The sequence below is a fragment of the Lithobates pipiens genome, unplaced genomic scaffold (assembly GCF_037356315.1).
Source record: "Lithobates pipiens isolate NorthernLeopardFrog02 unplaced genomic scaffold, aLitPip1_a1.2 Scaffold_18, whole genome shotgun sequence".
Taxonomy (NCBI): domain Eukaryota; kingdom Metazoa; phylum Chordata; class Amphibia; order Anura; family Ranidae; genus Lithobates; species Lithobates pipiens.
In genome coordinates, this window is record NW_027507758.1 from 122,644,191 (window position 1) to 122,661,261 (window position 17,071).

At 46.6% G+C, this 17,071-nt stretch overlaps 1 protein-coding gene across 1 annotated transcript in view; it reads right to left on the minus strand.

Annotated features, from left to right (window-relative positions):
- Nucleotides 1–10,781, minus strand: part of LOC143986685 (uncharacterized) — a 78,272-nt gene extending 67,491 nt beyond the window's left edge. The window contains exon 1 of the mRNA XM_077485092.1: nucleotides 10,679–10,781. Within this exon, the coding sequence (XP_077341218.1) occupies nucleotides 10,679–10,781 (103 nt within the window). The remainder of the gene's footprint in view (nucleotides 1–10,678) is intronic.
- Nucleotides 10,782–17,071: the final 6,290 nt, after the last annotated feature.

Sequence of the window (17,071 nt, forward strand, 5' to 3'; positions counted from 1 at the left end):
CCAGACTCCCTTTCTCTTGTGCCTTTTGGAACTCCCACTCTATCTGCAACAAACTCACCTCTCTCCATGACCTCTTTATCGCCAACTTATTTAACCTACTCACTATTACCGAAAAACAAGGCTCCACGAATCAGACACTGCGTCTTCTGCTGCCCTATCCCATGGTGGTCTTCTTTGGACTCACTCCCCCAGATCCAGTGGACATAAGGGAGGAGGTATGCAACATCTCCAAAATATGCCACTTTCTAACCAATGACACAACAAAGCTCTTAATTCACTCGCTGGTCACCTCTCGCCTTGACTACTGCAACTCCCTTCTCATTGGCTTACCTCTACATAGTTTATCACCTCTTCAATCCATCCTGAATGCTGCTGCCAGACTCATCCACATTACCAATCACTCTGTCTCTGCTACCCCTCGCTGTCAATCCCTCCATTGGCTTCCGCTCAGCCAAAGAATTCAATTCAAAATACTAACAACTACGTACAAAGCCATCCACAATTTAGCCCCCAGCTACATCACTAGCCTAGTCTCTTAATACCAACCTACTATTCGCTCCTCTCAAAACCTTCTGCTCTCTAGCTCCCTCGTCACCTCCTCCTTTGCTCGCCTCCAGGACTTTTCCAAAGCCTCTCCAATCCTATGGAATGCCCTACTCCAATCTGTCCAATAATCTCCTACTCTATTAGCTTTTAGACGATCCCTGAAAACCCTACTCTACCCACACCTAACAACTGTCTTTTCATTTTGTCCATCAGCTCACCCCCCACAGTTATTACCTTTTGTTTCCACTTGACCCCCCCCCCCCTTCTAGATTGTAAGCTCTAACGAGCTGGGCCCTCTGATCCCTCCTGTATTGATTTGTATTGTAAGTGTACTGTCTGCCCTCAAGTTGTAAAGCACTGCACAAACTGTTGGCGCTATATAAATCCTGTATAATAATAATAATAGTGGTTTGTAACTGGTAATATTTAATATACCAGCAGAAAGTGCTCAAATGCATTTCTAAACACTAACAAACAAAATGGTGTATATCCACCCTGCTTAAATGTCACAGAGAGTCAATGGAATGCTTGAGCAATGATATATGTCCTATGCACTCAAATTGCTTATGTACGGGGCATCAGACACAAAAGTTGTGCTTCTGAGTTGCTTTGTCTTCCCTCTGAGTTGCATTGAGCTGTTTCTAAGGTTTTCTTTGGATTTCTTTTTTTTTTATATATTGATTGGGAAAAGAAAGCATTTTAGATGCACACAAATGTCCATGTACATTAGTCTCAAGGGGTATGGGTGTGTTTTCTTCACAAAAAAGACAGTTGTTTTTCTTAAATGGCAATGGATGTTTTCTGCGTAGATGCTAATAATGCACAGTCTTTCCATATACAAGTTTGTTATATCACTAGTAACAGTAAAACTAATTAAATTCATAATGTGGAAACTCTCCATCTTTATATTTTCAAGCCATGTTTTAAGAATATATTTGAAATCATAAAATCAAACTTACAGGCCTGCAACACTGAGTATACATTATGGTACAGTCTGTAGTTCAAATGCACTGAGTGGGCTGCTTTTCATTTAGCAAAACTAATTATATTGTTAATTCGATTAGCCTTCATACACAATAATTACAATAGAACAGTGCATCCTTTGTGTACACTAAAAATGGATTACTGAGACATTATCAGCATCATTCAAGTCAAATCCTTGATCCTACATCTTGAAATGTGCACTGTGTTTTTTGTCAAGAAATAGGCTCTGGATTCTGCCATTATGCAGAATTATCTATTTCTATAAACAGACTCTAGGATACCATGACTGTCACTCATCACTGTGGTAGCAAGACAATATAGCTGCTTTCAAAAAGACAATATTTCAAGAGAAACATTATGATTTGTTGATCAGGTTAAACAGATTTTCTGCATGTATATTTTACTGCGAAATAAGATATGTTTATGTGATAACGTAAGTTTAAATGCATTGGAACTATGCTATGTGAAAAAACCTTCAAGACACAATTTTTATCAAATTCCAAATATCAAAATAATTTAAAACACTAACAAAAAACATTCATTAAGCATTGCTTGTTACATACTGTAGACCTAACTGCCATTTTGTAAATGTCACTATTACATGCATTATAGAGAACTGCCATCACTACCACAAGGAGAAGAGGACAGTGCCTGGACCTTACAATTGGCTAATTAGGCACTGTGCACTGCTTAGTGAGAAGAAGAGAAGATCACATGATTCTCTTATACCCAGAAGTACCACATACTTCCAAGTCTCCAGGAGACATATGGGCAAAGGAGGGGGAATGTGAATGTTAATAGAAGAAATGGTGGTCTAGAAATAGAACCTATTTGCTGCTGATTTAACACAGTGTGAAGAGTGTGGCGATCACTGGATGACTAGGGGCATCACAGAGTGATTGCTTTTAGCCTTGAGGTTACACCCAGTAACGTTCAATTGGTTTATGCACTCAAGTCACTTTATATTTATATTTATTTTGATGGTTATCTATTAAGAATGATTAACTAGTTTTACCTACCACAAGAGTTTACGTCACATATTTTTTAGATTGAGTTAACTGTCAGCGCCTCACTACTCTCTAACAATAGATATAGAACCTGTTACTTTTCCTTGAACGTGCAAAATGACATGTTTAATGTAAGTTATCCCAGCAGTCTATAATAACGTTCTGTAATATGTTTGATCTACGTATCTCACGAAAGCGAAAGTCTATCAAAAACAGTCAAGCAGATTGAAAATTCTAGACTGTGAGAAAAAACACAACTTTTTAGAAGGCTACTGTTCTCTTACTATTTATTTTGTTTGTTTTGTTTTACATTGTTCCTCCTATCCCCTTTGAGTCCTCCCCACCTAGTTTTTATACTTACTTTCAGCCTCAATCCAGTGATCTTTACTGTCCTTTCCTCAGGCCGCGTACACACGCGGGGACTGTTCGCCCAACTTTGTCCGTCAAACAGTTAACAGTCCGCTCAAAATTAGCATGGACGGACATGGCCACACACGACGAACGAACAGTTTGCTGAAACCGTGCGCGATGACGTGAACGGCACGTACGACGGGACGAAAAATACGACGTCCTATACACTGCATTATAACTTTCGGCGTGTAAATCCTTTCTGAGCATGCGCGGAACTTAGTTTGACGAACAAGCCTACACACGAAGGGACTGTTCGCTGAAACAAAGTTTCAGCGGACAGTTTTTCGGAATTTCCGAAAAACCTTGTTCAGCGGACTGTTCGCTGAAACTGTCCGCTGAAAGCCCACACACGGGCGGACTGTCCGCCGAAACACTGTTCAGCGGACAAAGTTGGGCGAACAGTCCCCGCGTGTGTACGCGGCCTCAGATAAAAATCTGCTCTTTAACCACTTGCCAACTGGCCTTAAGCAGTTTTACTGCTACAGGGTGGCTGCACTGCACAGGATCACGTACATATATATATATATATATATATATATATATATATATATATATATATATATATATATATGGGGTTCTGCGCTTTCGGGTATTGGGCACGAATGCACACCACCGTTGACTCACTCCCACTGTGATTCTACATAGTGGGAGCTGATCAGCGGGTCACATGGACTCGATATCCACTGCCATCCGCTGATCGTTCGGCACACAGGCAGAGCGGCAATCTGCCTATGTAAACAAAACACATCACCGCTCTTTCAGTAAGGAAGGCATGGAACCTGTGTTCTTGCAAAGCAGGGAAATGGATGTATACCTTCCTCTAGTAAAAGCACCTCCCCCGCTACATCAAAACACAGGCAAGGTACACGGTTAACCCTTTGACTGCCCCTGATGTTAAACCCTTTCCAGCCAGTGTCATTAGTACAGTGGCAGTGGATATTTTTAGCACTGATCACTGTAATAATGTCACTAGTCCCCAAAAAGTGAAAGTTAGTGTCCAATTTGTCTGCAGTAATATTACAGTTCCGCTAGAAGTCGCTGTCATTACTAGTAAATAAATAAATAAAAATTCCATAATATATCCCATAGTTTGTATATGATATAACATTTGCTTAAAACAATCAATATACGCTTATTGGATTTTTTTTTACCAAAAATATGCAGCAGAATACATATTGGCTTAAATTGATGAAGAAATTTGATTTTTGAAAAAAAATATTATTTGATATGTTTTATAACAGAAAGTCCTGTTTTTGCTTATAGTGCAAAAAATAAAACCGCCAAGGTGATTAAATACCACAAAAATAAAGCTCTATTTGTGTAAAAAAAGGACATAAATTTAATTGTGTGTGCAGTGCATGGGCGTCCGCAGCAGGGGGCAAGGGGGGTCAAGTGCCCCCCCCCCTGGAATCCCCAAGGTGTTGCCACTGCCGCTGCCGCTGCCATGCTGCATTATTTTTTTTTCTGAGTCCGCTCTCTCCTGTGTATCACAGCGCTGGATGGCTGTGTTCGGCGGCCGCTCTGTAACACAGTCCCGCCCCCCCAGACCATCTCGTGTGATAGTAGAGAGAATCAACGCTCCGCCTATCACATGAGCCGGTCTGGAGGGACGGGACTGTGTTACAGAGCGGCCGCCGACCACAGCCATCCAGCGCTGTGATACACATGAGTAGATGCCCATCTGTGCTACAGTGCCTGGATAGGAGGATCGAGGGGGGGAGGGGGGCTGCAGTGCTCTCCTCCACCACCGCACTCTCCTGCCCCCCCCCTGCTCCTCTCTTACACCACCGCACTCTCCTGACCCCCGTGCTCTCCTCCACCACCACACTCTCCTGACCCCCCCCCCCAGTGCTCTCCTCCACCATCGCACTCTCCTGCCCCCCCCCTGCTCCTCTCTTCCACCACCGCACTCTCCTGACCCCCCCCCCCCCAGTGCTCTCTTCCACCACTGCACTCTCCTGCCCCCCCAGTGTGCTCCTCCACCACCGCACTCTCCTGCCCCCCCCCGTGCCCTCTTCCACCACCGCACTCTCCTGCCCCCCCCCGCTCTTCTCTTCCACCACCGCACTCTCCTGACCCCCCAGTGCTCTCCTCCACCACCGCACTCTCCTGCCCCCCCAGTGCTCCTCTCCTCCACCACCGCACTCTCCTGCCCCCCCAGTGCTCCTCTCCTCCACCACCGCACTCTCCTGACCCCCCCCCCCCAGTGCTCCTCTCCTCCACCACCGCACTCTCCTGCCCCCCGTGCTCTCCTCCACCACCACACTCTCCTGCCCCCCCCGTGCCCTCTTCCACCACCGCACTCTCCTGCCCCCCCCCGCTCTTCTCTTCCACCACCGCACTCTCCTGACCCCCCAGTGCTCTCCTCCACCACCGCACTCTCCTGCCCCCCCAGTGCTCCTCTCCTCCACCACCGCACTCTCCTGCCCCCCCAGTGCTCCTCTCCTCCACCACCGCACTCTCCTGCCCCCCGTGTTCTCCTCCACCACCACACTCTCCTGCCCCCCGTGCTCTCTTCCACCACCGCACTCTCCTGCCCCCCCTCCAGTGCTCTTCTCTTCCACCACCGCACTCTCCTGCCCCCCCCCCCCCAGTGCTCTCCTCCACCACTTCACTCTCCTGCCCCCCCCAGTGCTCTCCTCCACCACCGCACTCTCCTGCCCCCCCCCAGTGCTCTTCTCTTCCACCACTGCACTCTCCTGCCCCCCCCCAGTGCTCTCCTCCACCATTGCACTCTCCTGACCCCCCAGTGCTCTCCTCCACCACTGCACTCTTCTGCCCCCCGTGCTCTCCTCCACCACCACACTCTCCTGCCCCCCCAGTGCTCTCCTCCACCACCGCACTCTCCTGCCCCCTGTGCTCTCCTCCACCACCACACTCTCCTGCCCCCCCCCCAGTGCTCTCTTCCACCACGCACTCTCCTGCCCCCCCAGTGCTCTCCTCCACCACCGCACTCTCCTGCCCCCCAGTGCTCTTCTCTTCCACCACCGCACTCTCCTGCCCCCCCAGTGCTCTCCTCCACCACTGCACTCTCCTGCCCCCCCATGCTCTCCTCCACCACCGCACTCTCCTGCCCCCCCCAGTGCTCTTCTCTTCCACCACCGCACTCTCCTGCCCCCCCAGTGCTCTCCTCCACCACTTCACTCTCCTGCCCCCCCCCAGTGCTCTCCTCCACCACCGCACTCTCCTGCCCCCCCCCCCAGTGCTCTTCTCTTCCACCACTGCACTCTCCTGCCCCCCCAGTGCTCTCCTCCACCATCGCACTCTCCTGACCCCCCCAGTGCTCTCCTCCACCACTGCACTCTCCTGCCCCCCGTGCTCTCCTCCACCACCACACTCTCCTGCCCCCCCCCAGTGCTCTCCTCCACCACCGCACTCTCCTGCCCCCCGTGCTCTCCTCCACCACCACACTCTCCTGCCCCCCCAGTGCTCTCTTCCACCACGCACTCTCCTGCCCCCCCAGTGCTCTCCTCCACCACTGCACTCTCCTGCCCCCCCATGCTCTCCTCCACCACCGCACTCTCCTGCCCCCCCCAGTGCTCTTCTCTTCCACCACCGCACTCTCCTGCCCCCCCAGTGCTCTCCTCCACCACTGCACTCTCCTGCCCCCCCATGCTCTCCTCCACCACCGCACTCTCCTGCCCCCCCAGTGCTCTTCCACCACCGCACTCTCCTGCCCCCCCAGTGCTCTCTTCCACCACCGCACTCTCCTGCCCCCCCCCAGTGCTCTCCTCCACCACCGCACTCTCCTGCCCCCCATGCTCTCTTCCACCACTGTGCTCTCTTCCACCACCGCACTCTCCTGCCCCCCCCAGTGCTCTTCTCTTCCACCACCACACTCTCCTGCCCCCCCCAGTGCTCTCCTCCACCACCGCACTCTCCTGCCCCCCCCCCCCCAGTGGTCTCCTCTACCACCACACTCTCCTGCCACCCCCTCCAGTGCTCTCCTCCACCACCACACTCTCCTGCCTCCCCCCAGTGCTCTTCTCCATCGCCACGCTCTCCTGCCCCCCCCCAGTGGTCTCCATCACCACCACACTCTCCTGCCACCCCCTCCAGTGCTCTCCTCCACCACCACACTCTCCTGCCCCCCCCCAGTTTTCTCCTCCCCTGTTCTTGCAGCTCTCCCCATCCTTCTCTAGCCACCATCCCCAGTGCTCACCGCCCCTGTTCCCCCCAGTGCTCCCCCCCCGTGCCCTCCACTCCCCCCAGTGCTCTCCCCCAGTGCTCTCCTCTCTCCCCCTATTCTTTCCCCTCCAGTGCTCTCCCCTCAGTGCTCTCCCCTCCCCCCAATGCTCCCCCCTGTTCTTTCCCCCCCCCAGTGCTCTTCAGCTCTCCCCATCACTCTCTAGCCCCCACCCCAGTGCTCTCCAGCCCTCCTTACTCCCCACCCCTGTTCCATCTGCCCCCCTGGTGCTCTCCAGCCCCCCCCCAGTGCTCTCTACCCTCCGTGCTCTCCACCCCTGTTCTTTTTGGCTCCCCCTTAGCACCCTCCACTCCCCACCCCTGTACTCTCCTCTCCCCCTGCATTTTGCGCCCACCCATGTGCTCTCACCCCCCATAGTGCTCTCCAGTCCCCCGTGCTTTCTACCCCTGTTCTTTCTGGCCCCCACTGGTGCTCTCAAGCTCCCCCCCATTGCTCTCCACTCACCCCTGCTCTTTGTGCCCCCCCCAGTGCTCTTCACCACCCCACACTCTTAGCCCCCCCAGTGCTCTCAGCCTACCGTGCTCTCTACCCTTGTTCTTGTTGGCCCCCCCAGTGCTCTCAAGTTCCCCCCCAAGCGCTCTCCGCTCCCCACCCCTGTGATCTCCACTCCCCCTCACTCTTTGCCCCCACCCATGTGTTCTCCAACCCCGCCAGTACTCTTTGCTCCCCCTTCTCTCCAACTCTTTGCTCCCCCTTCTCTCCAACTCCCACTCAGTGCTCTCCACTTCACTCCACTTCCCCAGGACCAGAGGGCAGGCTGACTGGGGCCAGAAAATGAGGACGGCTAAAGGTGCAGGTGGCCAGGGACCACTCCATCTCACAGCAGGCAGATCCTCTGGAAGGAGCACTGTCCCCATCCAAAACGAGAACAGACCCTGCCTGCTGCTGGCCGTCATGGATATCCTGCTGGCATGCAAGGTACTGTACCGAGCATAAACAACACACCTTCCCACAGACAGGGTCTGCAGACTGGGACATGGGGCACAGGAGGGGCTGCAATGATGTGCACAGTGAGACTGCATTCACGGCACAGTAAAGCTGCATTTTATAGACACGGTGAGGCTGCATTTGATGGGCACAGTGAGGCTGCATTTGAAGGGCACAGTGAGGCTGCATTTGAAGGGCACAGTGAGGCTGCATTTGAAGGGCACAGTGAGGCAGCATTTGGTGGGCACAGTGAGGCTGCATTTGGTGGGCACAGTGAGGCTGCATTTGGTGGGCACAGTGAGGCTGCATTTGATGGGCACAGTGAGGCTGCATTTGGTGGGCACAGTGAGGCTGAATTTGATGGGCACTGGTGAGGCTGCATTGAGCTCTTGCATCAAGTCTGCAGTCTCTGTCCATCTCCTGTAGCATGTCTGAAGTCTCTGAGGGAGTCTGGAGAGGAGTCAAAAGTGGGAGCACCGCCGGGATGGGGGTCATGGGAGAAGTCAGACTTGTGTGGACTCTGGATAGGAGACTATAGGATAAGACCTCCAAGCTGGAGCCGACTGAACCCTGCACAGTGCACCTGAGAGGAGGTCAGTGAAAGCACCGCCAGGCCAGTCGGGGGTCACTGATGTAAGGGGGGAGTGAATACGATAATGTAAGGGGCACTGATATAAAGGGTTTCCTCCTTATATTAGTAACCCACCCCCCTTACCTTAGAGTATTCTTTCTGCAGAAGGTGGTTCCCCCCCACGTTCAGAGTTTCTGGGGTCCCCCTTGATGATTGATCACTTACCACTATTAACTGGAATTTGAATATATATATATAAAAAGCCCTATGTGATTTCATATCTATATCTAATACTCTCTTCATCAAATGTGCTTTAAAATGTATGGTTTTTCCCTTTCATGAACAAGAAAATAATGACGTTATGCTGTTGGGCTGGTATAATAATGCTGTGAGGCTGGTATGAAATTTTTTCCAGGGCTGGTTTTTGAAAGCATGGGCGTCCGCAAGGTTACTCAGGTGGCTGCGTACCATGCCCATACAGCCTAGAGAATGTACATCTTTTTACATTGCAATACATCTGTTGTGGCCATATGTTTATCTTGATGAAAACAGTCTATACAGTGACAGTATGAGATCAAAATATGGCCACAACAGATGTATTGCCATGTAAAAAGATGTACATTCTCTAGGCTATATGGGCATGGAACACAGCCGCCAGAGTAACTTCCAATACAAAGTGAAGATGAATTATCTGTTATATAACACATATGTATTACCAGTGTAAAGATTTTCATGAGATTGTCGAAAAGGGGCGGAGCATGAGTGGCCTTGAAATTATGCCCCCCCTTGGAAAAAGTTCTGCGGAAGCCCATGGTGCAGTGTCGCATGATTGTACAATTGTCAGTTAAATTAATGCAGTGTCATATTGCAAAAAATGGCCTGATCAGGAAGGGGGGTTAAATCTTACAGAACTGATAATAAAACCAAAAGCAAAAAATAAAACCACCAAGGTGGTTTATGGGAACTGATCAGGCTGCATTGCTGGGCACTGGACACCTTGGGACAGGAGGGCACCACATATCGGAGCCTGCATATGTTGATCGCTGAATCAGAGCTGAATGTACGGTAAGTATAAAACAAAGTGGCAGCATTAGGGTGGGTGTGGGGGGACAACTCCAAAAAAAATCTTCAGAATGATAGTTGACTGACAAGTCACATGATTCAACTTCGGAAGCAAGGTTTTTTTTTTTTGTTGTATTTATGACACAAGATACTTTTTTTTACATTTAAAGTAATGTAATTTGATAATGCTGACATGCTCTATTGATCCGTATGAACTACAGATTTTAAGTGAGAACACCGATTTTAAATATAGTATATAAAGATTTCCACCATTTTGTGAAGTAGACAGTACTTTCTGTGTACTTAAAGAGGAAGACCACCTGAAAAAAAAATATTAAAAGCCAGCATCTACAAATACTACAGCTGATGACTTTTAATAAATTAACACTTACCTTTCCTGGAGTCCAGCGATGTCGGCAGCCGAGGTCAAGCAATTGGTCGGCTCTCGGCTGCTGCTGGCGCCATTTTCGGTGAGGGAATCAGGAAGTGAAGCATTGCAGCTTTACTTCCCGGTTCCCTACTGCGCATGTGCGAGCCTCGCAGCGCAATGGGAATAGTCCGCGCTGTCTCTGGGACCCCCGTGGGAGTCTATGCCCGGAAGTGGGTACCCCCCTGAAAGGTGCCAACTGTGGCACTGGAGGGGGGGAGGGTTCCGATGAGCGGAAGTTCCACTTTAGGGTGGAACTCTGCTTTAAGAGCACAATAATTCAATACTCATAGTCTGCTATATCTTAGGGTCCAGGCTAGATTGAGTGAATGTAAAAAGCTGTTTAGAGTATAGTAGAATCAGATGAAGTCTTCTGTCTTGTATTCCTGTAATGCTATTTTGTTATGTCTGTTTGTCTGCCAGTTTGGATTTCCTCATTTATGAGCTCGGATTGGATATCGACTGCTCCTTGAACTCTGCCTGCCTTTTGACTATGAATTTGACCTTGATTATTCTGAACCTTGCCTGACTTGTACCTCGACTGTCATTGAACCATTCTGCCTTTCTGACAACTGCAGGTTCCTGTTTGCTTTGCTCAAGTTGTGCCTGCCCCAGCATGGTAGCCAGGCACTTTAGCATTGTGTATAAGTGCTGGGGGCAACCAAGAACTGGTAGACCTGCTTGCCTTATGGGAAAATGGGCTGCTATAAATGAAGAACACAGAAGCCAACTATAGTGCCTGACCACCTGCCTAAGGGGTAAGCGTGACACATATTAATTTAGTCACACTGAGCTCTGTTCTGGGAGGGTCCTTTGTTCTTGGAAAGCCATTGGAAGAAGACTGTTGAAAAAGCTGTGTTGCTGATTTTAGGCCCCAGGGCTGAAGCCAAGGCCTAGAGGGTATCTCCTCTCTTTGTAAAGCCATACACTGAGCAAATTTCCGCCAGTTAATGATGAACTTATAGATGATGAAATTCCAAGTCTGTTTCCATTCACTTTAAATAGTTAGTTTGAGCAAAGTTGACCCAAAGAAACTACTTCCATAGCTTTGTCATTCTACTGTGATAGTTGTATCATACTGTACTAGCATTGGCTATATGCAATAATTTAAATAAAAGTGAAAAAGTCCATATAGTTCATATATATTTCAAAAAGTCTTAATATGGTAAATTCAAGTGAAATTTTGCAGTTAAATATTCTTTTTACCACCACACAAGTGAAATTCACCACCAATTGTGCTAAATGAACTCACCAGAGGTAGATGCTGGTAATATTATAAACCAGAAAGCAGCGCATTTCCCTCTGGGAGCAATAATCTGCAGGTTCAGCAATTTCCTCCTTAAACTCTTATAGTCATCAATATGTAAATCCCAAAGAAAGAGAGAAAAACTTGCATAGCGTTAAATCCTTAATCTTTATTCATAAAACCAATTATTATAAAACTCACATGTCAGTGTGTCTCCACTGACACAAGTATGATGCACATGAACATAAACCCGGGTTGCTCTTATCAACAATATACTTCTCCGAGTGTAGTCCTGGCGTGCATGGTGACATCATGTCCAAGCCCCACCCTCCAGCATGAATGTTGAATGGCAAAACGTGTAGGGAGGGGGTTGGACATGACGTCACTGTTTGTCCCTAACAAACAGAAGATTTGAGCAAGAAGCTGTCACATTTAGCATTTAGCATTTAGATGTTTATATATTAAAATATAACATCTCCCTGTGTCCTAACTTTGTGAAATAATTATGTATAGTGTGTTCTAAAACATACATGTTTTATTTGCTGGCTCTCTTCCACAATATTTCCCTATTCTCAAAAGGATTTTGTGCAAAAAAATTAACTAGCTGCATGCACAATGTGGCCAAAATCTAAATCAAAAGTCCAAGTATGTGCTTAGTGAATGTTCAATTCAATACATAAAAACACTAGAAAATGAAACATGTCTTAGTAAAACCATACATATCACAAATACTTTGTGCATTAAGGTGGATTATACCTTGTTTTTTGTTTTTTGTTTTTGCAGGACAAATTGGGCTTTCATGTTATAGTAAATAGTTATGGATATGTCCTGTTTTTTTTAATTATTATTTATTGTTAAGATAGTGAAAAAAAAATTGTTCTTAAATCTAGCTGTATATTTCTTGTTACTGTCATAACCAACCATCAAAGAACAACCCAAAATAACTTCTCCTGTGGCTGATGAGTGCAATGATACCACATATGTGTATGCTATTTGTTGTTTGTACCCATAGTACAGCCCAGAAGCAATAGTGTGCATTTTTCTTTTTTATTCCCACCCAAACACACTGACACTGATACTAATTTAAAAAAATACTGTACAAAATAGACTGACCCTGACCTTGAACTTTGACTCTGACCTTGACCCAAACACTAACCCTGGCACTGACCTAGATCAAACCCTGATCTGGGTATTTCTCTTTATTTTTATTATTTATTTATTTTACATTTTTCTTTACAAACACTTATTTTTCTGCAAGGAACAAGAAAGATACATTGTATCCTTCTTCACTATTTACAGAAAGAAAAAAACACAGGGACAGACTTCGCAGTGACTGATCACTATAGTATCCAATCAGAGGCTATCAACAGTGATCATGTGACCTGGAATCAGGATATCCAGGTCTTGATCATTAGTACGGAGCCCAAGGCTCTTGTTGAGACCCCAACAAGCTCCAAGCACAAAGGGAGAAACACATATATGCAGACTCACGGAAAAAAAAGCACAGTGCAGTGAGGCTTCATATACACTATATTATTAAAAGTATTGGGACACCTGCCTTCAATGGCATCCTAGTCTTAAGCTGGATACACACTATACAATTTTCTTAAGACTTTTTCCATTAGATTTACCAAAACCATATAATATGAGGTCAAACCTGGCCCTTGCACTACATGGTTTTGGTAAATCTAAAGGAAATCAAACAACAAAAGTTGTATAGTGTTTATCCGGCTTTAGTCTGTAGGGTTCAATATTGAATTGACCCACCCTTTGCAGCTCTAGCAGCTTCAACTCTTCTGGGAAGGCTGTCCACAAGGTTTAGGAGTGTGTCTATGGGAATGTTTGACCATTCTTCTATTGGGTTGAGGCACTTGTTCAACCACAAGAAGCATAATAATAAAATACTCTTGGGACAAGCTATTCCAGGGAGTTAGTCCCCCTTACAAGCTAAGGCCAAACTCTCATGAATTGTATTGCTACTATACTGTCTCCCAAACTGTTGCTAAATCGATCCTGTATCATAATAATAACAGTAAGAATAGGATAGGGAACCATTCAGAACGATGTTGGAGGCCACACTACCCAAAAGCTAGAACCGAATATAAGAGCTGAGTAAAAGACTGACCCAGTCAAGTATAATTCGGACAAGTTCCCTTTATATCAACCTGTTGCTATTATGTAATTAATCACCTATTCTAAGGGCTTAATTCACCATTAAACACAGAGGGCTTGTGCATAAATGAAGCAAAAGCAACTTTTTACTATTTAGTTATAGGTCACAGATTTTTTTCCCCATCATCAGTAGAACTACAATCATCTCAGAAAACGTTTATTTACATAGTTACATAGTTACATAGTTTATTTAAATATTTTCACAATATTCTAAGCTGATCCTTTGTATTTTATGACACTGTTGCCCAAATGTCCTCTGTTTTAATCAATTGCATTCAATATATTTACTGTTAGATAATACCATGAGTACACCAAAACGGTTTGTACTTCTTTTCTGTATAATCTGTTTTTATTGTATTTATATGACAGACATACAGAATAAAGGAACTTTTTCATAATAAAAAAATGTGTCCATTATTCTAGTGTTGTACACAGCAGTTGCACAGTATGAGCATGTAGGGCAATCAATTCACATAGTTGTATTATAGTACCACCAACATTAGTTAGAATGAGCACATGACAACATCAAGAGCCCTAGCTTTATTAAGGAAGCCCCATGCATAACACAGCACCTAAAAAAAATTGGAATATATCCTTGAGACATGAAAAATGGATACTGTACAATAAAAAAGAAAAAAAGATAAAAAAGGAAAATGTACAATAAAATGGATAAACTGATACGTACAGTCTCAGTGAGCTATCAAAGAGGACTTTAAGTGTGTCATGTAGACGAGCTCCAAATATTGACCTCAACCTTCATTCAAAGGTTGCATAACTCTGTGACGGGGCAATTCGGAGGTCCTGTAGTATTGTATATTTAAAAAAATTAATGCATCCAACCAGATCAGATGACAGTAGAATGTATACTAGCTGGCATAAAAAAAATGGCATGGGACCCCCAAAATCCATACCAGACCCTTATCTGAGCATGCAGCCCAGCAGGCCAGAAAAGGGGGGTTGAGTGAGCAGCCCCCCCTCTTGAAACATAATAGGCCACATGCCCTCAAACATCCTCACCTTATGCTTGGCTCCCAACTTGGTGACCCTGCCCAGTTGTGACATCATCAACCAGGGCATTATTGGTTTATGACATCACAGGGGGTCTTGTAGGGATTTTGGGGGGACCCCATGCCATTTAAAACAAATGTCAGCATGGGGTGCCCCCAATATCCATACTAGACCCGAAGGGTCCCAGTTCGTTTTTGCTACTAAAAAAATGCATCACTTCAAGAAATAGCACATTCAGTATTTTAGTAGCATTTTTTTGTGAATTGCAAAAATGTTTTTACAGTATGAGCTATTTTACCATAAATGGATCCCAATGTCATGAAACAGGTAATTCAGGAGTGTCAATTGTATAGGACTGAGCATGATTTTTTTTAATCCATGGGGATATTGCCCTTCATAATTTCTGTATCTTGGAGCAGGACCACCAGAGATGCACAAAAGAGCCCTCTTGTGAGTCCCCCTTCTAGCAGGAAGGACTCATACTTGAAATGATTTTTTGCCAGCCTCGCTGTGGTCTTGAACAAGGGGATGTGATAAAGCTTAATTATTTTTTGCAGCTGGGCGGGGTTAAATTCCAGGCCTAGTTATGTCTCCCATTCCCTTACAAAGTATGGGGATTGCTGCGAGCAGTGGGATAACAAAACTTTATACATGTTGGACAAAAGGTGTTGTGATTGATGATCCAGGGCACACAGATATTAAAATTCTGTTAAGGAAGTTGCTGGCCGCAACAGGGGGGTTAGCCTGCTTAGAAAATCTGAGAGTTGCCAGTGACACCAGTGTTACATTGGGAACCCTCTGAATTATTGACGCAACTTGTCTAAAAGAAGCAAATCGCTGGAGGGGGCTAGCTTAAAGTATAACTAAAGGCAAGACTTTTTCTTTGGTTTTGGATAGAATAAAGAGGGGTAAGAACATCTGTCAGGTCTTTATTGCTGTCTGTGCCCCCATTTTGGGGAGATTCTGCCTCTCTATTTGTTCTGTTTACTCTTAGCATTGAAAGTGAAAGTAAAAGAAAATTCCCAATTTTGGGTTGCCCCCAGAAAAGTAATAAAGGAAAAATCTTCCAATGTGCACTATAGGTCTGGTAGACTGGGGGTCCCCAAGGGATTCCATTAATTTGCAGGGATTTATTCTTTCTTTCTGTTTTGGCTATGGGACAGACAAAAAAACAAACCAACAGTGATTAACCACTTGCCGCCCGCCCTATAGCAAATAGACGGCGGCAAAGTGGTTTCATAATCCTGACCGGACGTCATATGACGTGATCAGGATTATGAGCCGCTGCGCGCCCCCAGGGGCGCGCATCGCGGCGATCGTTGTTGCGGGGTGTCAGTCTGACACCCGGCAACTACGATCTCGGTAAAGAGTCTCCGACGGAGACTCTTTACCACGTGATCAGCCGTGTCCAATCACGGCTGATCACAGTGTAAATAGGAAAAGCCGGTGATCGGCTTTTCCTCACTCGCCTCTGTCAGACGCGAGTAGAGGAGAGCCGATCGGCTGCTCCTCTGACAGGGGGGGTCTGTGCTGATCGATTATCAGCACAGCCCCCCCGAGGATGCCCACACTGGACCACCAGGGACACCACCAGACCACCAGGGATGCCAAGGACAAGGTATGCCACCCTAGACCTCCAGGGATTCCAGTCAGTGCCACAATGGATGCCAATCAGTGCGCATAATGGATGCCAATCAGTGCCCACAATGGGCATCACTGATTGGCATGCATTATTGATTGGCACTGATTGGCATCCATTAGTACAATATATTATAATACAATGCCGCCTATCAGTTCCCATCTGTGCCGCCTATCAGTGCCTACCCATGCCCACCTGTGCCGCCTACCCATGCCCACCTGTGCCACCTACCCATGCCCACCTGTGCCGCCTACCCATGCCCACCTGTGCCGCCTACCCATGCCCACCTGTGCCGCCTAACCCATGCCCACCTGTGCCACCTATCCATGCCAATCCGTGCCAATTTGTGCCACCTATCAGTGCCCATCCGTGTCGCCCATCAGTGCCACCCATCAGTGCCGCCTATCAGTGCCACATATCGGTGTCCATCAATGCCCCCTCATCAGTGCCACTTCATTGGTGCCACCTCATCGGTGCCCATCAGTGCCGCCTTATCATTGCCCATCAGTGTAACCCCATCAGTGCCCATCAGTGAAGGAGAATACTTACTTATTTGCAAAGTTTTGAAACTGAAACAAAAAAAAAACATTTTTTTTTTCAAAATTTTCGGTATTTTTTTATTTGTTTAGCAAAAAATAAAAACCGCAGAGGTGATCAAATACCACCAAAAGAAAGCTCTATTTGTGGGAAAAAAATGATAAAAATTTCATTTGGGTACAGTGTAGCACGACCGCGCAATTGTCATTCAAATTGCGACAGCGCTGAAAGCTCAAAATTGGTCTGGGCAGGAAGGTGTTTAAGTGCCCTGTATTGAAGTGGTTAAAACCATCATTTACTCTATCCAAAATGGAAAAATGTTTTGCT